General features: G+C 42.2%; 1 protein-coding gene across 1 annotated transcript in view; it reads right to left on the reverse strand.

Moving 5' to 3' along the window:
* Window positions 1–19,284, reverse strand: part of NOL10 (nucleolar protein 10) — a 36,723-nt gene extending 17,439 nt beyond the window's left edge. The window contains 14 exon segments of the mRNA XM_033143098.1: window positions 893–909; window positions 912–944; window positions 3,447–3,513; window positions 7,618–7,767; window positions 9,503–9,581; window positions 9,755–9,840; window positions 11,354–11,414; window positions 12,008–12,073; window positions 12,923–13,059; window positions 14,002–14,039; window positions 15,784–15,861; window positions 16,759–16,857; window positions 17,267–17,312; window positions 19,193–19,284. Coding sequence (XP_032998989.1) covers window positions 893–909; window positions 912–944; window positions 3,447–3,513; window positions 7,618–7,767; window positions 9,503–9,581; window positions 9,755–9,840; window positions 11,354–11,414; window positions 12,008–12,073; window positions 12,923–13,059; window positions 14,002–14,039; window positions 15,784–15,861; window positions 16,759–16,857; window positions 17,267–17,312; window positions 19,193–19,258 — 1,023 coding nt within the window. The 5' untranslated portion in view covers window positions 19,259–19,284.
* Window positions 19,285–21,570: the final 2,286 nt, after the last annotated feature.

The following is a 21,570-nucleotide window of genomic DNA, read 5'->3' on the forward strand; positions in this document are numbered from 1 at the left end:
TCATTACATCCCCATGTTGTGTCCCGGAATGAAGTCCAAGAAACAAGTTGACAAAACACGCAACTAATTTGTATTAGTTTGTCTGTGGTTTCTCCCTTTTGATTTATATAACTGTGATCTTAAATTATTGTAAGCCATGTACACAGGCACTAGATGGGTATGGCGGAAATTGTGCAATTCAAGGGAAAACCTTAGCTTCCTGGTCTTATATTTCAGCTATGCAAATTAAAGTGGAGCTTTCCGCAACCTGAATCCACTAGTAAGCACATTTATACTTTTGCACTTTCTAGCCAGGGTGCATAAATCAAAGTTTTGGGGGTTTTTTTGTATCTGGTGGAAGACTGGATTTAATTACAAACATAGGAAAGCCAAGAAATGCAAGTATGGCTGCAGGCAAAATAAATGCAAACCTATCTTGTGGAATTTGGGGGATTTCACAGCACTCCTCTTCCTCATAATCCTAAAGGGAGGCTGTGATTGGCTGTACTAAAATTCTATCATATGCTTTCAAGTTCTATCAAAGTTCAGCAAAGTAAAAAACTACAACCAAGGTCATTAACCATTTACATTAATGTGAACTGAAAATAAAACAGCACCTTCTTCCCTTTCTGCACTTACTCTGTGAAACCAAAGCTGAACATGGTTCAAAAGCTGAACATAGTTCAAAGCTATTCTGCTCTTTTAAAACCAACATAGTTGCATTATTACAACAGGGTGAGAGTGAAATGTATCCATAATATATTTCTGGTGCATACTTTTCAGTAGCAAGTTTACACCACAGACTCTAACATACGTGTTAAAATCAGAAGTGTATTACAAGAAAAAAACAAAGCACAGAGCTATTTCTCGGTGTCCAGAGATCATAATAGCAGAGAAATTTTTGTTTACTTACTGGTATGTAGTAGATGCTATTTTGGGGGCTTCATTGGCCGTGAACAGCATTCCTAAAGATTTATAAGAGAATCTTGTAAATACAGGACATCCCCTCCCATTTTTAACTTTCAGAAATTTGAACTGAACACACTTGGTTAGAACATGAATTCCAAAGCTATTACTAAAGAGAAATCGGAGAGCACTATAGACATACCAGCTCTGGCTCAGTAAAAGCTCCACTTTTTTGAGTGCCCAGAGCTGTTCCTGGGCACTCAAAAAAGTGGAGCTTTTACTGAGCCAGAGCTGTTCCTGTTTCCTCTTCTTCTCCTACCACATACACCCTCACCCAGTCAAATGCACCTGCCATTTTATTCAGAGAGTCACCTTTCTCAATGCAATCCAAGTATCTGAAAAATGGGGGGGGGGGTTTAATTTTTGTTCTCCCTCGAAAGCAACAACAGATGCAGTCCTCCCATGAAATCAGTAGCAAAATGACCACGGATTTTAAGGGAGCAGGAATGAAAATGGGTCAAGTTTTCTGTAGCAGAGTTAATTATTAGTAGCTCCACATGGTTTATATGAAATCTAGTCAGTTCTTAAAAGCTCTTGTTCAAGAACATATACAATCGAGTCGTATATAAATTTTATGAAATAAATAAATAAAATAGAAATGTAAGATAGGGCTACCATGCATCCAGATTTTCTTTTTTAAAGACTCAGCAACTTTTGGGGTGTCTTGGTTTTTACTTTTTGAAATATGGCAACCCTATGTAAGAACCCATATGTGCCCATCTGAATTGTTTCAGGAAACCTACCCAGGCATGTGATTTCAGCATGTGATTTTAGTAAGTATAATTGTTTTAAAACTACTTGTTTTATATTTTTTCAATGTAATGTAACTGTTTTCAATGTTTGCTTTTATTGGTATTTTTAATGAACACTTCAGATTGTATCTGAAGAAGTATCTTTTTATTTTGTTTTGACTTCAGATTGTGTTTTGTAACATATTTAGAGGTCTGTTGTTTGAATAAGTGATATATCAATTTTAGTAAGCAAATAAACTCTGCAGCTGGAGTCACTTTTCTCGCCCTTCTGCTATGTCACAAGAGTGAATAGAAGAGGGTTTCCATGAGTGGAAAAGCACCTTTGAAATAAAGCCATTTTCTTTTATCTTCTACTCACAGGAACAAATGATAATTCCCACCCCACCCCCCCACCCCGCAGTCAGTGAAGAGGAGGTGAAAGGGAGGATTCGATTTAATAATTATTTCAAATGTTTTCTGTCAAGAAAAGAAAACACTTCATAATGGAAGCAGATTCCTACAGACTGAAGGTGTGCACTCTTTGGGGCAGTGGCTGGATGCAGATATAAGATAGGGAGAAATCTGAATTAAAGAGATTCTTAGAACTCTTTTGTTTAAACACGCTAATCCTGATCACTGTTTACAGGAAGAGGGACACACCTATTAAACCACAGAGCAGACTAATCAGATTATATGAAGAAATATTGCAGACTAGTTTGAATAACCTCATTACTAAAATACTGCCACCTGAAATTATGCTGAGGAATGAGATCTTGTAGGTGTTTCATGATGAAGCCAGAGGATGAAAGAATGAACATCCAGTTTTGACAAGGATATGATTTTTATGAGAAACAAGAGGATTTGGAATTTAGGAATGAGCTGAAGTGTGCAAGATAAAACATTGGAGACACAACTGCCTACTTGCTGTTTTTGGATATAGATAGTTATTCCGACAGGAATAACCTTTTTAGACAGGCACTATTCTGCTTGTTCCATCACAAGCATTTCTGCTTGCCAGATGGAATGACACCCCCCCTGTTCTGGGGGTTCACCAGACCTGCCAGAGTCAATTTTGGGGGCGTGGGGTGTGAAGCTACATTGCACTAGCAAAAGCCCTTGTACTGACTTCCACTAGCATGCTGGCTCAGTTGAATCTAGCCCCTAGTATAGTATAGGATTCCACAAATGAGCCTAGACATGGGATGAACTTACACATTGGCTGGGAATTTTGAAGTCGCCATTACTTCAAAACTTGCAAGGAGCAACCATACATACTAATAGCATTCTCAGTTCTCTTGAGACTGGTCCGTATGTAGCCAACCAACACAATGGGGCACTGTCAGCTGGCCTGGAGAAACTCCCGAGGTTTGCCGACGTTAACTGGTAAGGGTGGAACACAGCCTGTGGAGAGGCAGTGTTGACACACATGCACACCATGCAACAACAGGACAGGGCCTCGATCTGGGGTGTTGGAGTGAGGGGCCCATCAGTGGCACATGAAGTCTGGTGCTAGCTCTGGAAATACTCTTTGGGGTGGGGCTGGGAGCCAGAAAACAAGGGGAACAGAATGATTTCAGGAATCCTGAACAAAAGCCCTCCATACTGCAATATTATGTTGCAGGGTCCCCCTTCTGATTATTTACATCCCAACAGAGGACCAAAATCAACCACACACCCAGGTAGGAAAGCTACCAGATGTAATCATGTTTGGACCAGCATGGTTACCTATCATCTGACAAACACAGCAATGGTGAAGAATTTTCAACATACCTGAATTAGGATATATGCAAACATCATTAATATCATGTTCAGGCTCCAAGGAAGTAAATACCTTCCCCTGAAACAGAAAAAATATGCAAATAAAGGATTAACCCAGCTCTTTTAAAAGAGCCAGTTAGGCAATATAATAACCCCTCCATTGCATGCAAAAATCCCCAGGTTCAACTCCTGCCATCTTCATTTGGGCTGGAAAGGACTCCTACCTATAACACTGGAGAGGCACTGCTAATCAGTGTTGACAATACTGGGCAGTTTTCCTATGTTGATTAATTGGAGAGACCTTAATTCATTGGAAGAAAATGTTTTTAATCAACTAATTGATTAATCCATCAGAAGTGGTGGATCTAAAATATTTCATGTCTCACCTATCAAAACAGATTCTGAAGGCACCTTACTCCAATTGAAAACTACACAGGACCCACCCCCTTAAAAAACAAGGTTTTCATCAGCCAAGCAAATATAAATAGTCTAAATCACTCTCACTTTAGCATGCCTTTACTGAAGACACCTGAATGTTAAACACCATTGTAAAAACACAGTATGACCAGAGCCCAAATTCCTGTAATGCAAAATGTGTATTATGGTCATAAGCATAAAACTTCATTGCAGGGCAGATGATGTTAAAAAAAACACTCTTATGCCCCATCAATTTCAGTGAGAAGCATATCAAACTTCTTCCAGTGAAAGCAGCAGGACTTGAGTGCTTAAGCTTTGGCTGAATCTTGATTGCTAGAGGACCTTTTCGGTGGCAGCACCTGAGCTACAGAATAGCCTCTTCAGAAAGGCTTGCTGTTGTTGTTGTTTAGTCGTGTCCAACTCTTCATGACCCCATGGACCAGAGCATGCCAGGCACTCCTGTCTTCCACTTCCTCCCACAGTTTGGTCAAACTCATGTTAGTAGCTTTGATAACACTGTCCAACCATCTCATCCTCTATTGTCTCCTTCTCCTTGTGCCCTCAATCTTTCCCAACATCAGGGTCTTTTCCAGGGAATCTTCTCTTCTCATGCCTGCTACCATCTTCTTTATGGTCTTTTCAGCAGCAAATGGAAGATTGTTTTACTCTCAGAGACTTCAAAAATCCCTGCTCTCACAAATCTGATTTTCTAGTACCACTGATTGTGTATATATATATTTCTAGATGTATTGTGATTTGGCTCTACTGCTGTAAGTTTTTTTTCCTATGCTGCAACTGTTTTGAGATATTTTTAATATTGTATTTTATCTTTCTGAGCTGCTAGGAGACCTAGACTATCAGGCAGCCAATAAAAATACAATCAATAAATCAATTAATAATTTCATGGAGTGTAAGGCTAACAATGGCTACTAGCCATGATGGTTATATTACCATCTGTGCTCAGAGGTAGCATCCCTTTGAATGCGAGTTGATGAGGACCATGAACACTGAGAGAACTATTGTGGTCACTTCCTGCTTTTCAGCCTCCCACAGTGAGTGAGTCACTGTGAGCCTTTGGACCAGGCTTTGAGACTACAATTCCCATCATCCCTGGCCACTGGTCCTGCTAGCTAGGGATCATGGGAGTTGTAGGCCAAAAACATATGGAGGGCCGAGTTTGAGGAAGCCTGCTTTGGACTGATCCAGCACGGTTCCTCTCACGCTCTTAAGCATCTAACACTTTCAATACGTGGGCTACAGTCTTTTCTGTTCAGAAGGCAACAGTGCATGTTAAGACACGCAGTTCTTTAGCCCAGTGCTCTGCAGTTATGATGCAGCCGTCTGCAACAGGCTCCATTTTATTTTATATAAACTTGGGCGAGGCCACCCAAATCGCTTCAGGCAATTTCCCGCTATAGCCATTTGGGCAGAAACGCTGAACGTCCAAGTTCTATGCAGCCTCATCGTTATATAAAAGAAGACCGATGAAAAATAAAGTGAGACATTATAAATGTTGATGACCTGCAGTATGCCTGCACTTTAAGAGGCGCAATAAATATAATCCAGTTGCAAGTAATTCAAGAACTGAGAACTATAAGCAAGCTGTTCTTAAAATTCCATGATATGCATTTTGTGTGTGTGTGTGTGTGTTTAAGCACAGACATCCAAGCCATACATACTGCACCACTGGCATAAAACTGCCTTCCACTGGCAGCCAGGTCCTGTATATTAAAAAGAAGGCAATCGGCTTATTATGTCTTTGCATTTGTGAAAGAAACAATGGAAATCAGCACCTTCACTGAGAAATGAAACAAGGCCCACAAGGTGCATATTAGGTGGCTGGATTTGCAATGGAGTTGCAAATTGGGACATTTAAGAAACTCGTGTGTAATGGTGAGAGAAATGACTGCAAGGCTCATACAGTGGCCTCCTCCTTCTAACAGGTGCCAGTAAGGAGGGGGCCCCCACATCACAAACATGCAATCTTTTGCTGAGGTGGGACAAACTTCCTGCCTGCTGCGATAGGAATCGGCCTCATGCTTTTCGTGCCATGTGTGGACACGGCGTTGCTGGACCGCTAAGGAAAGGAAAGGACAAGTAATGGATTCCCCCCCCCCTTCCATGGGAAGTGTGTGGATTTCCCATTCCACTGTAACATTTTCCACATATGTATCCCGGGGGGAAATCACTCCAAAAGACTCACGTAGAGAGGAAAAGAAGTTTGGTCACAACCAGCCCTGATTCGCAAGTGGGGAGGGGGGCAGAAGAAAGAAGAAGAGCTGCTGCTTTGAAGCAAGCATCATGTCGCCTGACCCAGTCGTTCACTTCTGGGCATTATGGCTTCTGCTTTTTGTTTCCTCCTTACCTTGCTATCCATGGCAATTATCTCCCATGTACAAGCAAAATGCACTGGGATTGCTTTTAAGGCCTTTTTATTGTTTTATCACCTGTTGTTCGCTGCCACGGGCTCCTTTGGGAAGAAGTGCGGGATATGAACTTGGTAAATAATAAAATGATGAATGCTAAATCAGGGCTGGGGAACTGGTGGCCTTTGAGATCCTGTCGTTCTCCCAACACCCATCAGCCAGGGATGATGGGATTTTGGAGTGCAGCAACACCTGGAGGGCCGTCGGTTCTCCATCCCTGTAGCTGAATCATGGCTGTTGCTTGCCTGCTGCGAGTGGCACATGCTGGGACAGCAGCAGGAAGGCCCGTATCCCTGGCTCAGACACAACATCAGGCCGATGCTCAGCCTCATTAGAGCAGAGGGAAAACCACACCAAAGTCCAGGGCCAAAACAAAATAAAAAATTCTTTCCAATAGCACCTTAGAGACCAACTAAGTTTGTTCTTGGTATGAGCTTTCGTGTGCATGCACGAGTCCAGGGGTGAGCAGAGCAGCTAGGCTGCATAGGCCAGGAAGTACAGACTTAAAGTGGCCATTGATATGGAGTGGGGGAGAGAGAGAGATCTGGCCTAAACCTGTTCAATGCTGAATCTTCAATGATTCAGCTAATTAAGCAGATAAAAGGGTACAAAGCAGTTTGTTTCCTTTTGCACTCCTCCCTTTTTTTTCCTTGTGTGGTTAACAGCTTCACCTCCCTCCTGGGTGCATCCTTTCCCTCCCTGTTTAATTTTGCCACCCCACCCACTTCTGCTGCCTTCCGCCTCGGTAATTAACAGGAGGGAGGGTCTTCCCCCACCTCCGCGCTTTTGGAAAACAAAAGAGCTGGATGCTCCCCCGCTGCAGGCTAAGTCTCTGTAGGCCCTCTCTGCCACACACCCTTCCTCTTTTTGCCACTGATTTATAGCCAGAGACAGTTAAAGGAACCAGCATCAGAGAAGGAGAGGCCAGTGGGAACACATCACCTTCCAAGGGATAACAACTGCATCTGCCTTGCAGCCAGAAATCTCCTCATTTGACACTCCACAAGCCCCTTTGAACTCTTGCAGGTGCAATTTGGAGAGACAAAATATATTGATTCTTGTTGGCTAGGACTGTATGACGGTCACATTCCAACACAGAATTAAACACATCCTCACAAACATGAACTGGGCTGCAGTCTATGGGTTGGATCCAGATTAAAGTCACATGGAAGGGGGTTGGTGGAAGGCGACTACCCTTCTCCCAGCCCCACAAAAGCTTCTCCCAGGGGAGACACAAGTTTTTTGGAGTGATAACTTCTGGAAATATTGGAAAAAATTATAATGGAATGGGAAATCAAAGGAGAAACTCAAAGGAAAGACAAAAGGGATGCAAGACTTACTGTGTCCTTGTTCCATAGCTTTATGATTCTTGAATCAGCAGAAATAATTAAATCTAATGAATTGTGGAACTGGATTGATTTGATAGGCAGGCCATATTGATGATCCTTCACTATTAATGGGCTGTTTGATCGGAGGTCATAAAAAAGAACCTGGAAACAAGTAAAGGTCACTGGATTACATGTTCAACATTCAAAAGACATTAGAGGTCTCAAAAGCATGTTAAGTTTTCAATAGGTTAATAATTATCAGCTAAGTATAGAGGATTTCCACAGTATTTCTGAAGAGGAGCAAATAACAGCGTCATAGAATCATGAGGTGTGTTTATTCTGTAAGAATTAAGCATGAGCCTTCAAACACCGAGATCTATAAAAATAAAAGATCTCTATAGATGAACAGAGCAGAGAAGCAGCGTTAAGCTTTGTCCTGGTTTGCACATCATGGTAAGACAGAGCAAAGTGGGTGTGATCTCCTCTTTGGGAGCCAGTACATTCACATTAAGCCATAGTTTGGCTTGTGTGAGAACGCAACTTTTAGCTTTTCTTAAGCATAACTCATGTTTGAACATATTTAGTATAACTCACATTTTTCAACCTGCAAGGTAGCAGAAAAGCTGTTGAACCTCCAGATCTGCCAAACTCTCATCCCACTGTATGCTTTAAAAATCACCCATTTGTATGTCGGGTGGTTGAAAAGAAGGGGTGTGTGTGGAATTGGTCAGGTTGTAACAAGCTAATATTAGAATCATCCAGTTATGAGTCTGGCCTTGTACTAATGTGCTACCACATAAAAAAACATTTATATTTCATTCACTCTTAAACATTTGAAGAAATAAATCCATCCTCCTCTGCAATTATTATTAACATTGATTCATTATTTCCACAAAAACGCTTCAAAGCAACTTGCAATACAGAAATCAAGACTATGTTGCTATCCGTTCCCCTTATGGGAAACCTTTGTAACAAGAGCACATAGACAGCAAATCATCACCAAGCTGGGCATGCAACAAATTGCCGTAGTTTTCCATGTATAACACGACCCCATGTATAAGATGACACCTAATTTTGGGAGCCCAAAATTAAGAAATCAGTATTTTAAAGTTGTTCAGCTTTTTGGGGAATTTGCCCAAAAAGTTGTTGAGCTTTTTTTTACTGAACTACAAGTCCCATCATCCCTGCTCATTGGCCATGCTTGCTAGGGCTAGTGGAAGTCGTAGTTTGGCAATCTCTGGAGAGCCACAGGTTCCCTATACCTGCCCTAAAGAAGAGCATAGCATGAAGCAAATGAGCACCAGTTGCATTGGAACTGTAGCTTCCTTGGGAAGCGAGGCAGGAGGCAATTTCAACTGCAAAGCATCAACAGGGCTCCCCCATCACAGAGTGTCCCCTACTTTGATCACAATGCACATGCAGCTCAAGATCGATTTGACACATTCCACAGAACATATGGCCCACAATTTATATGCCAATAGAAGACCTGGACACAGTCTTGCACACCAGCCCAGTTTGCACATAATTGTAAACCATAGTTAATGGTTTACGGTGAACACAGTCACTTGCTCTGGCTTTACTTTTATCAGCAGCAACAAACCACAATACCCGGCTTAGAACTATGTTCAAACAAGATTTTGTGGTTTGTTTCACCCAGATAAACTTTGGCTTAACCTTGTGGCTTGTTTGGAGCGAAACAAACCACAAAACATTGTTTGGATGTAGCACTAAGGCCCTTACTAGAAAGAAGATCTCAACCATGTTCAGAGTAAACCATTATTTATGATTTACATGTGAATGCCACCAGTGACATTTAAGAATCTGACTTAATGTAGCCCTTGCTCAGCACAGAAATGTAGCACAAGGCCCATAGCAACTAAGCTGACAGCATAGCTACCTGCCCCGTGGATGTTCCAACAGCCATATTCAATATTCCATCAAACTTCAGGGCCGAAATAGATGGCAGACCATCTATCCTGAAAGAATTTGAGAAAAACCTCATTCTAGTTAATTGCCATAATAATTAACTCTTAAGGCTCAGCACCAACCAAAGGATGGTACGTAATTCTGAGAAGCTGCAGCATGTAAAAAAATGTTACTTAAGAAAATTTACTTAAGTTAAGAGGCAAGATAAATATATTTTCCATACTCCTTATCAGCTGTCACACTGCTTAAAGCGCAATCCAGCACCCCGACTCTGTTTCTTGTTCTAGGGTCCCAGCATTCCACCTTCCCCTGAGGAAAGCAAAGAAAATATCATTTAGTGCTTTCATGCAATTCACCATGCTTTCATCAGTTTACTCATCTGCCGTTCATTGAAGCCACTTATTTAGCATTCAGTCTCGAAAGATTGATTCCTATGCTTTCAGTTTTTTTTTTGTTTTTTTTTGCATTTAAAAACGATCTGATCTTCACATACTTGCAATGAGCAATTCCTTATGTAACCCGGGGCTGGGGCGGGCTGGGATGAGTCAACAGCTGGGACTACAGACATGACACATGTTGCAGCACGTGAACCAGCTCTATTACATACCAGAGCTGGCAAGAGTCTGCTGCTGGGCTCCATCCAGGTTAAAAATAGGGAACTCATAGAAAACATAGATTCCCAGCATAGCCTCAGCAACTCCCCACAACCAACCACTTGCTTTCTGCCTTTTTGTCACTTTAGAGAAGACGAGGGAAGGTTCTCCCCACCCACCCCCCTTCCCAATGTAAATAAGCACATTAAAAAAGAAAACTTTGACCCTTGGGAAGGTGGGGTGAATGTGCCCTTGAATGGCACGTATCCATGGCATAAACATTGCTAGCATGGCAACTACTGCCTTGTTTTAAACAGAGCCCAGGTGAAACCAAAGGACCCAGACTGGCAGTAAACCATTATCCCACCCTGCAATTATGCCAGGCCCACTCCTCAAAAGCATGCCTGAGCATGCTGAAACAGCATTGTCAATGGTGCACAATGCAACTGCAACACAACTCAGCAAGAGGAGGTTTATTCTCCTGTATTTTGTCCCCATCGTCACAACAACTCCGCTGAGCCCTAGTGATATAGCACCTCAACAGAGCCTCACTGTTTTGACCTCCCAAGGAGCTATTCCTCTTCTTCAGTTGACAAACCCCATGTCATGACGCCCAACACATCTTGTGTCCTTTGCACGCGCTCCAAAGTATTTCTGCAGGATTGGTTTCCCTAAACTTACAGAGAAATCTATGCATGTCTACTCAGAAGTAAGTCCCAAGTAAATGAGAAAAGAACTGCAACCTTAGTAAATGTGATGGAAATATATTCTGCTGCATTTTGGTGTGTTTTTGTTTACATTGTTGAACGCCTCCTGTAATAAATTGGCACAAGAAGGAGTTGTAACAAAATGTTGCAGTGTGAGATCTTTCTATGTAGGATTGCTGTCAGCCAGCCATGCCTTTTCTACAACACTCCACTGCATTACCATTCCTGCCACAAGGTTTTCCATTTTCTTCCCTCCAAAAGTTAATCTATTTTGGAGTTCCTCCTTTGTTAAGAGTCCCCAGCCTTGAAATATTATCTGAACTACTCCAACGTTGATTGGGTTCTTCCAAGCCTAGTGTTACCTCTTCCTTTTTCAGGGAAGGAGCTATTTTGGCTTCATAATGAGCCACACTCAGATAATGAATTTGCTTTTAGTATATAGGGTATTGCAGTCCTGTGTCAATGATCTTGTTTTTTAAACAGAAAATGGTGCTACATTTCTTAGTAAGATGAAACATTTACCTCAACTGTGCCAGTGGCAAATAAACCATGTGCAGGATTTATGTCACAGACATGATTCTCCCTAGAGGAGAAGGAAAAAGAAATTTAATGACTGACAGGGAGATATTATATTAAAATAAGCAAGCTAATACCACCTGTGAAATGTTCTAAAATCAACCCAAACCTACAAGGCTACGAAGAGTGAATGCAATTTTATGTGCAGTTGTTTTTTTTTTGTTCAATCACTATATTTTAATCACTCTATTTTGGACCTGTTAAGAAGTATAACTAAAACCATAGCTAACAGCTATGAAAATTTGAAACAAGGAACAATTCACCACAGATAGCAGGTCTATTGGTTTATCGGTTGTACCTGTTTCAAACTATTTGCCCTCTTCTTCTAAGATACTTCAAAATATCCAATAAGGTATTTTCTCGACTGAGCAACTTAATGAATGGAAACATTAAAACCTTTGCTTATTAAAGCAGAGTAATTAAAGTAGACATTATACTTTAAAATATAAACAGAGCAAACACCCCCAATTTATAAGTGCAGTCTGCAATGCATTTGGGACACTCAGATTACAGATTTTATGAAAATTAAACAAAAAAAAATCAATCCTGTGGCTCCACCTGCTGGAATTAAGATGCACCTAGTGAACTGAAGATACTTACGAACCATCGGTCTGTAAGGAATTCAGGTACCTTCCTTGTTCCAGATTTAGCCTGTATATTTCAGAGCTGCAACAACAACAACAACAACAACTGTACTTACACATTTCCCTTTTGATAAGAGTAAGTGACAATAAGTGTATATATTAACATTCATATAAATGTCTGTATGTATATCTAAATATGCCCAATTACAGGTAAGGTAGCCGTGTTGGTCTGCCATAGTCAAAACAAAATAAAAAATAAATAAATTCATTCCAGTAGCAACTTAGAGACCAACTAAGTTTGTTCTTGTATACCAAGAACAAACTTAGTTGGTCTCTAAGGTGCTACTGGAAGGAATTTTTATTATTATTATTTTGTTTTAAATATGCCCAAGTCATAAATAAATCTACTCTTTTCTTACATTGCAGCAGCAAGTAATCAATTCCAACCCCTCCTTCTCCCTATTTTCATTTAGCATGCAGGCAACACCCATTTTAGGCACGAATGATATGTGTGCGATCACGAACACATGTTCAGCACCAAACCTGGAAGTGACCTGGGAACGTCATAAAGACATCATTGAAACGTTACTAGAAGGGCGGGGAAGAACAAGGTGTTTGCAGGCCTTTACACACAATTAAATGCTTTTCAAATGCCTTAAAATTCCTAAAATAAACTTAAAATCATCACTAAATTGCAATAAAATTGAAATGGCCCACATATATTTCAGAAACTTTGAACTCTGCTTTTTAACAGAGCTTCTCAACAATTCAGCTTAACCACTTCCTACAAAATATTTTCATCTACTCATTCAGAGTTCTCTTCCAATATATTTATGAATGTTTAGTAAATCTGCTTTCATAGGATATTCATCATAAACACTAAATAAAAATGTATGCACAGTTAAGGAAGGACTCAGCGCATCTTAAATACCTTGCTCCTACGAAGTATAAGTCACATGATGGATAATGATATGAGAAATCTCTACCGAACTTTGGTATTCTTGTCCTGTAGTAACGGCCATGTTGGGAATGAAATTCTACGTATCTGTCACACAGCAGAAAGACTATCTGAAAAATATACAGCACAGGGTTGAGATTTGGAGGGGAGTAACTCTCCCCCCTTGCTTAACCTTTAAAAGTGGGGAATAATTATTTTTCTAGAGGCATAATCAAGTGGGCTCAGATCCAGAACTGCTGTTCTGCAAATGTGTCCAATCTAGCGGTGGCTCCCACTCCTCAAACTAGATGCTTTCTGAGGCAGAAGTGAGAAGAGAGGCTATTTTCTCCAAAGCTCCCTCCACCAGGCAGAGGGCCTTCTCAGCAGTGGTGCCCTCCCTGTGGAACACCCTCCCTTCAGATGTCAAGGAATTAAACAACTTGCTGACTTTTAGAAGATATCTGAAGGCAGCCCTGTTTAGGGAAGTTTTTTCAGTCCATGGAAGTGTAACTTTGGAGAGGTTTGACTGGTGTAAACAAAATAATTGCAGATTGATCATCCATGATACCTAATTTAGCAACTATGTGAAGTCTGTTTCATGTGATCAATGACTTATCAGGAGAGATATAATTTACACCAGGCATAGGCAAACTCCGGCCCTCCAGATGTTTGGGACTACAATTCCCATCATCCCTAGCTAACAGGACCAGCGGTCAGGGATGATGGGAATTGTAGTCCCAAACATCTGGAGGGCCAGAGTTTGTCTATGCCTGACTTACACATTGGTAAGAATGTTTTAGCGCTACTTGAGTACATTTTTAAAAAAGATGTACCACACTATGGAGGATAATTCTTTGTTTCAAAAAACACAGTTAATTCCAGCTTTTCAACAAACAAACAAGACATTCAAAAGAATGTCAGCAGAGGATAAAGAGCAATTTTCCTTCAGATTTCTGTTGCTCAAGGAAATGGCGGGTAATTGCACACTACAGCAAATGGATCCTTTTAAACATTTTGAAATGCAAACTCTTCTATAGCTTCCTACATGAGATAAACATTAAAAGGAGACGTACCTTTGAGTAATCATCTGACAAAATATCAAATGTAATGACTGTGGAGATGAAAAACAATTATAAATAGGAGTCACTAAAAAACTCTTAAATAAACCACACAACCTCAATTTTCATCACACAATGCTCCTGTTTGTCTGTCTCTCTTCTTCCCTTAAAACCAAAGACAGTGTGTGTAATGAAACAAGCAAAACCATTAGCAATGCTGTTTGCAGTCTGCTGTGAGAACAGCCACCTTAGTGCTGTTTCTGTCCATGCCACCATGTCACTGGGATCTGAGAGCCCACTGAAGGGAAAAGTGATCAATTATTAAGTCCATCCTCTTGCCATAGGAGGAAGGTTTCCTGCTGTTACTCATTTTGAGTTCAAAGGTCCAAGGGAAGTGTTGGCGAGCTATTGCAACCTCCATAGCTAACTTCTATTTGCCTTACAGAATCAGTAGCATATAAACCAGGGATGACCGTCCAGATGTTGTATCCCTGGCTATCAACCGTGCTAGCCAGGGCTGATGGGAGTCCAAAAACATCTGAATGGCTACAGATTCCCCATCCCTGTTAAAAGCCAGGAAGGAAGCAGAGCCACATACATGAATTAACATGATGGCAGCTGCTGCTAGCTCCCATTTCAAGCAACACTAAGCATGTGACAGTGCACTCTTGGCAGGCACTAGAGCTTACCACCATCCGTGCTACTTGCTCCAGGTAAGCAACAAACACAAGCCAATATAGGAGCACAATATCCTGCCAAGGAATGAACATTATCTCGATTTCACAAAAATACAACCCCCAATACACTCTCAAATTTATTTAGACTATATGTACTAATGTATAACTTTTCGCATTCATGTGTATACTAACATACTTTCCAAAGAAAGGCAAATGGCACATGCTCTACTCTAAAAACACACACCCTGATCTACATAGAAAGCACAATTGGGGCACACAGCAACACAGGATCTGGTCACTTAGCAAGCAATTCTGTACATCAGTCAGTGGCGGAGGAAGGCTCCGCGCTACCCGGGGCGGCGAAAGAAAACACCCCGGGGGCGGGGCATCATGACGTCACATTGTGACGTCACGACGGAGTGCGCATGTGCAAAATATCGCGCAGGCGCACTCCATTGGCGGGCCACTGCCGCTTCCGCAGCCCCCTTTTAAGTTGCCTTTTCGCTCTGCAGCTCAAAAGGGGGCCGTGGAAGCGGCGGTCCGACGACGGAGTGCACCTGCGCAAAATGTCGCACCGGTGTGTGTGGTGCTGCTGCTCCCAGGGCAACTGAGCAAGCGGCGGCGCGTGGGGGTGACAAGCGGCGGCCCCTCCCGCCCCTCCCCACACACCGCCGGTCACCCCGGGAGCAGCAGTGCTGCACGGACGGGGTGCTCGCTAAGCCGTGCACTGCTGCTCCCGGGGTGACGGAGGGAGCGGCGGCGCATGGGAGTGGTGGGAGGGACCGCCGCTTGTCACCACCCAGTCACCCAGGGCGTACCGCCCCTACCGCCCCGCCCCCCCCAGCGACGCCCCTGACATCAGTCTTCTCCTGCCTGGTGCCTTCCAGCTCTTTTGGATTACAAATCCCATCAGTCTCAGTAAGCATGTTATTGTTTGTTATGTTTGTTGGTTGCTTTTTATTTATTTTTAAGTCACAAAGCAACTTAACTCAATAAATATTATAACATTGTACGAAGTGGGATTTCTCTCCTAATAAAGATGCATAGGATTGCACTGTTTTCTACTGCCCTGTTAATATGTTTTATATATTAGTTTCCATCATAATTAGGGTTTACTTACCATCAGCGTCTATGCATCTTTCAAATTTCATTGATAACTGGTAAGTATCGTAACATCGAATCCTTGGTTTGTATGTCCCTGTTCACAACACAAAATAAAATAGTGTATTTGACATGTGAGAAAATTTGCTTTAATACTCTTGAATTGATTTGTCTCACAGAGAAAATATGATTCAGGTCCTGAAAAAGTTTCTGACCTGGACATGAATGGTTGTTCAAAAGGAGCTGCAACTCTGCACCTAGAAGCGTGTTTTTTTTTGTTCCTTCGTGACAATAACACCAATCAACCAATATAACTTATTTTTAGGATTGTGGCACAAGCCACTTATACTGATCATCCTGTCCCCACACCCTTTGCTGCTGTGAACAGCAGGCCTGTGAATGCTGTGGTAACACTATAAAGCCTTATCACTGGGAGGGGTGAGCTTGGATTGAGACGTAACTTATACTGAATCTAACTCATTGTTTGCAGGTCCCCAAAGTCCAATTTTAATGCTACAGAAGCAAACTTTAAGCCAAGGGTCAGCAAACTTTTTCAGCAAGGGGCCGGTCCACTGTCCCTCAGACCTTGTGGGGGGCCGGAATATATTTTGGGGGGGAAATTAACGAATTCCTATGCCCCACAAATAACCCAGAGGTGCATTTTAAATAAAAGGACACATTCTACTCATGTAAAAACACGCTGATTCCCAGACCGTCCGCAGGCTGGATTGAGAAGGCGATTGGGCCGCATCCAGCCCCCGGGCCTTAGTTTGGGGACCCCTGCTTTAAGCCCTCAAAGAAAGTTATGCTTCCTGCCATGCTATCCTTTGCCAGCTACTAGCTTTGCTGTCCAACAGAAGTTTCAATCTCAGAGCCCAGTCTTCCTCAGCCATAATATATCCAATGCGAGAGTTACTTGTGCTTTACAACTCAGTGCAGACACATTGTTACAGCTGGCAGCAGACTGGAAAAACCTGAATGTTCGCATACTCACCAGTTGCCATCACGTACTGGCCATCCCGTGATACCTTGATCTTGGAGCTAACAGCAGGCATGTCAAAATCTTGGATAAGTTCAATTCTCCTAGAAATACCTTTAAAATAAAAGAGTTATACGAAATGTTGCCTAATCAACACATCACAATAAAAAGTTTTCAATTACAAAAGTACTGCCAAAAGTGCATTTTTTTATATATAAAAAAGCTGAACGTAGGGATGGGGAAAAGGAGTGTCCCAATGTTGTTGGACTCCATCTCCCATCAGCCTGTGCCAGAATAGCCAATAACCGGAGAGAATCAAAGCTGTAGTCCAGCACCATTCAGAGTATCACTAGTTTCCCAACCCTGGCTTCAAGTTTAGCATAAAACAAACTGTTCCAGCTTTAAGGTGAGATCCAAGCAACCCCCGTCCAGCTAAGCACCATCAGATTACTCTTTGAAAACAAAAATGACATCCAAGCTAATTTTGCAGTGCCCTTTCCATTGTACAATGTGGGTAACTCACCAACATCTTTCTTTTGCAGTGCTCTCTTCTTTCTATCAGAAAGCCACTGTAAGAAAAAGAAAAGAATATAGAGGGTTAGTGTTAAATGGGCAAAAACAGATATGGTGATATATAGCCTTCAAAATACTGTATATTCTGGTGTATAAGAGTACTTTTTAATTCAGGAAAATCTTCTCAAAAGTCGGGGGTCGTCTTATACGCCGGGTGGAGAATCTGCGGTCGAGTATATCTCAAACTCTATATTTTAACTGGAAAAGTTGGGGGTCGTCTTATAAGCCCAGTCGTCTTATACGCCGGAAAATACAGTAAGATTGATAAGCAAACCATTATGCTCTATAAGCCCTATTTCAAATTTATTTAAGGAAGCTAAGCCAAAGAGCTCTCAGGGCAGTCTATATGAGATTAAAAACAAAATGCAAACAAACAATTATGTAGCAGGGTAGTTAAAATTCCATAATTAAATAAATATAAAACAGAGAAAATCACTTTGAAGATCACTGTGCTGTAGCACAGTGGTTTTAAATATGTAAAGGTGGCATACAAATAAAACAGTAACAATTATGATGATTTGTGAAATGCATCTCAGATTAAGCATTCAGATGTGCTGAACAGTCACTGGCCTTAGGCACCCAGGCACACCACTAAAATTTCACAATGAATATTTCAGAATAAATATGTATAGAAACCAACTACAAACACACACACCCATTGGTCATGAAACTTTAAACTCCCCGTCCCAACTGTTTTGCTCAGAAAGATGAAAAGCAAGCAAGCAACTGTACTGAGCTGAGAAGCTTGCACACACCAGGCAAATTTGAGATCTTTGAAGCCAAAAAGACCCAACAAACTGGGTAGCCAATGCAGGAAGGAGCATAAATTACTGTCCGTCCATCATAAGAAAATCTTGCAGGATTCTTTTGCGAGACGTAGGGGCGGGGAAGCCACATGTTTTAAACGTGGTGTATGGATGTGACTTATGCTTCTTTAAAAATAAAGAGGGTGCAAGCCAACCCCCCTTTATTATTAAAGAAGGCTTGCTAAGATGTATAAGCCTAAATTAGATAAGTGCTGGACATGCAAAGAGGTTGAGGGAACGTTCTTTCACATGTAGTGGACTTGTAAATGGGTAAAAGAGTATTGGGAAATAATCCATAATGAATTAAAAAAAATGTAGAGTCCTTTTCGTTGGGGATAATTCAGACTGAAAATCCCAGGTGTCAAAAAATGTTATTATGTATGCCATTACTGTGGCCTGTGGTTTGTTAGCCCAAAAATCGAAAATGAGCAAGGTCCCAACTGAAGAAGAATTGCAACTTAAGCTGACAGAGTACATGCAGCTTGCAGACTTAACATATAAAATAAGAGAACAAGAAGAACATACGTTTAGAGAAGACTGGAAAACGTTTATTGAATATATGGGGGGGGGGGACTTTGTACACTTGAAAACGTTGGCAGCATTAAGAAAAACTCAACAGCGTGAATAAGTTTTGATGGATGCAATAATGGAATACTGAATGGTTTAGTGTTTTTTTAAATAAAATATGCAGGGATTTATGGTATGGAAAATGAACCATGGAAAGAGAAGGAGGGAAGTCACTGATATTTTAAGGATGTTTAAATGAATATTTTAAATTGTAAAACATAAAATCTAATAAAAATTATATACAAAATTAAAAAAAATAAAATAAAGAGGGTGCAGAAAGCAAGAGATGCTAGCAGTCACTCGGGATCAATTACAAACCCCTGTTGGTACATATGCACTTTCTGCGCATCCATCGGGAAATAGTGAAAGAGGGGTGGAGGAAGAGAATGGAGAGAGGGGAAGACACGGGATGCGTGGGAAGGAGTTCGCCCGCAGGTGGGGGAAGGAAGCGCACGAGGGGGAACCGACGGCGAGGGAGGGAAGCGGGGCTCCGGTGTTCTCACCTCAGGCAGGCTCCGTCCGGCGCTGAGGCTGTAGATCTTCACCTCGTTGAGGCTGGAGACCTGCATGGTTCTTTTCCTCCTGAAAAGCGGCGAGAGGGCTTCGCTTCCGGGGTTAGAGAGGAACACATCCGGTCATAGAATTCAGAGGCGGAAAAAACCCTAGAGAGGCAGAAAGGCGAGCACAAGTTCCACACTGCCAGTCGTTGCTCCCTCCAGCATATTTCTCCAGAGAAAATAGGGACTGTTCCCTTCCATAATGGCCATTTTACTGTTTATACTCCACGCATCTGACTGGGTTGCCTGCACCAGACACTCTGGGCAGCTTCCAACATATATAAAAACAATAATATATTAAACATTTTTAAAAAACCATCCCTATGCTCAGTGCTTTTTCCTGGGGGGGGGGGCGTAGGGGTACGCATACCCCTAAACATTTTGTGAATCTTTGTACTTTCATCCACTTACTGTATTTATTGCCTTCAGACAGCTTGGGGGGTCGGATAACTCCATACCCTCCATTTCTGCAATGAAAATAGGGACATCCTGAGGAAAAATGGGACATTCCAGGAAACTTGGATGGCTTCTTTAAATTAGGGACGTCCCTGGAAAATAGGGATACTTGGAGGGTCTGCTATCACTATCACTATAATTGTATTAATTATTATTATTATTAAATTTCATCCTTCATCTGAGGATCACAGGGCAGTTTACAGTATAAAAACACAAAAATACATAATATACTAATGAAATAATAACACCACACAGTTTAAAAGGTCATAGATTGTTTAATTAGCCAAAGACCTGAGGGAAGATGAAATCTTTTCGCCTGGCACCTAAAGATACATAAGGAAGGCACCAGGTGAGCCTCCCTGGGGAGGGCATTCCACAAGCAGCGAGCCACCACAGAAAAGGCCCCTTTCTCGTGTTGTGGCCCTCTGGACCTCTTGCAGAGGAGGCACGTGAATAAGGATACGTGAATACAGAATCATAGAATTGTATAGAGTTGGAAGGGACCCTGAAGGTCACCTTTTCCAACCTCCAGCCCACAGCCGTGCCTGGAAGGAGTGGGGAGCTCAAACCACCAACCTTCTGGTTAACAGATGATGATTGCAGGGTCAAGGTCAGTTCATATGGGGAAGGGCAGTCCTATAGGCATAATAAGGTAAAAAATGGGAGCAGGTGGGACTGGTCTAAACCATTGAGCCCCCTGGGCTTGCTGATCGGTTGGCGGTTTGAATCTGTGAAATGGGGTGAGCTCCCATTGCTCTGTCCCAGCTCCTGCCAACCTAGCAGCTGAAAAAGCACACCAGTGCAAGTAGATAAATAGGTACTGCTGCGGCAGGAAGGTAAACGCTGTTTCCGTGTGCTCTGGCTTCCGTCACAGTGTCCTGTTGCACCAGAAGCGGTTTAGTCATGCTGGCCACATGACCAAGAAAGCTGTGTGTGGACAAATGCTGGCTCAAGTTGCTCGGCCTGAAAGCGAGATGAGCGTCGCAACCCCATAGTCGCCTTTGACTGGACTTAACGATCCAGGGGTCCTTTCCCTTTCCCTTATAGGCATAATAATTTAATTGGCCTGTTGACCTACCTTATATATGGAGACAGACGCTACAGCATCTCCCCACCTCAGCCCCACATGACCACAGGATTAGGATTTTCATCAAGGGTGCTTCTCTGGATTTATAAAGAAAATACTTGGAGTCACACACAGCTCTATTTTTAGCTTCCCCTCCTTCTCCCCCCCCCCCCTTGCAGTGCCTTCTTTCAAAGAAATATGTGTGAGGTAACATGATATAATAAACAAGGGCACTGCTGAACATGTAAGGGGGGGCACCACAAGTCCTTTGTTATTTTCACTGCAATATACTAGCAGTGACCCCCGCCCACTGGAAATTGCCATTTTGTTAACTGTTATTATCTGTTTCCAGCCAGTGGATAGTGACAGGCTAGGACCTGGGAGCACAAGCTTCTAGTCCCTATTTGACCATAAAGTTCATTGGGTGACTTTGAGCCACTAACAGACTGACAGCCTAATGTACCTCACAGGATTTTGCAGTGATAACATGGAAGCTCAAGGGGACTGTGTACACCACCTTCAGCTACTTGGAATGAAAGTCAGATACAAATGTAATAAATGGTTGGCAACTGTCTGTCTTGGGAGACAATGGAAGAGTGTGCCTGAGGGGGTGTTGTCAAACAGTTGGAGAGTTAGAGTGCCTGCTGTGGCTGTAGAGACTGGTATGGGAGAGACATGTTTTATTGCAGCTGGGGCAGATGAAGGTGTCTGGTTGTGCTGCTGCAGACGCACCATTGCGTTTTTTCTCTCTGTGCTCCTCCCAGCGGTCATTCCTCCTCTGGTCACTGTTGTGGATACACAG

This window comes from Lacerta agilis, chromosome 3 (assembly GCF_009819535.1).
Source record: "Lacerta agilis isolate rLacAgi1 chromosome 3, rLacAgi1.pri, whole genome shotgun sequence".
Taxonomy (NCBI): domain Eukaryota; kingdom Metazoa; phylum Chordata; class Lepidosauria; order Squamata; family Lacertidae; genus Lacerta; species Lacerta agilis.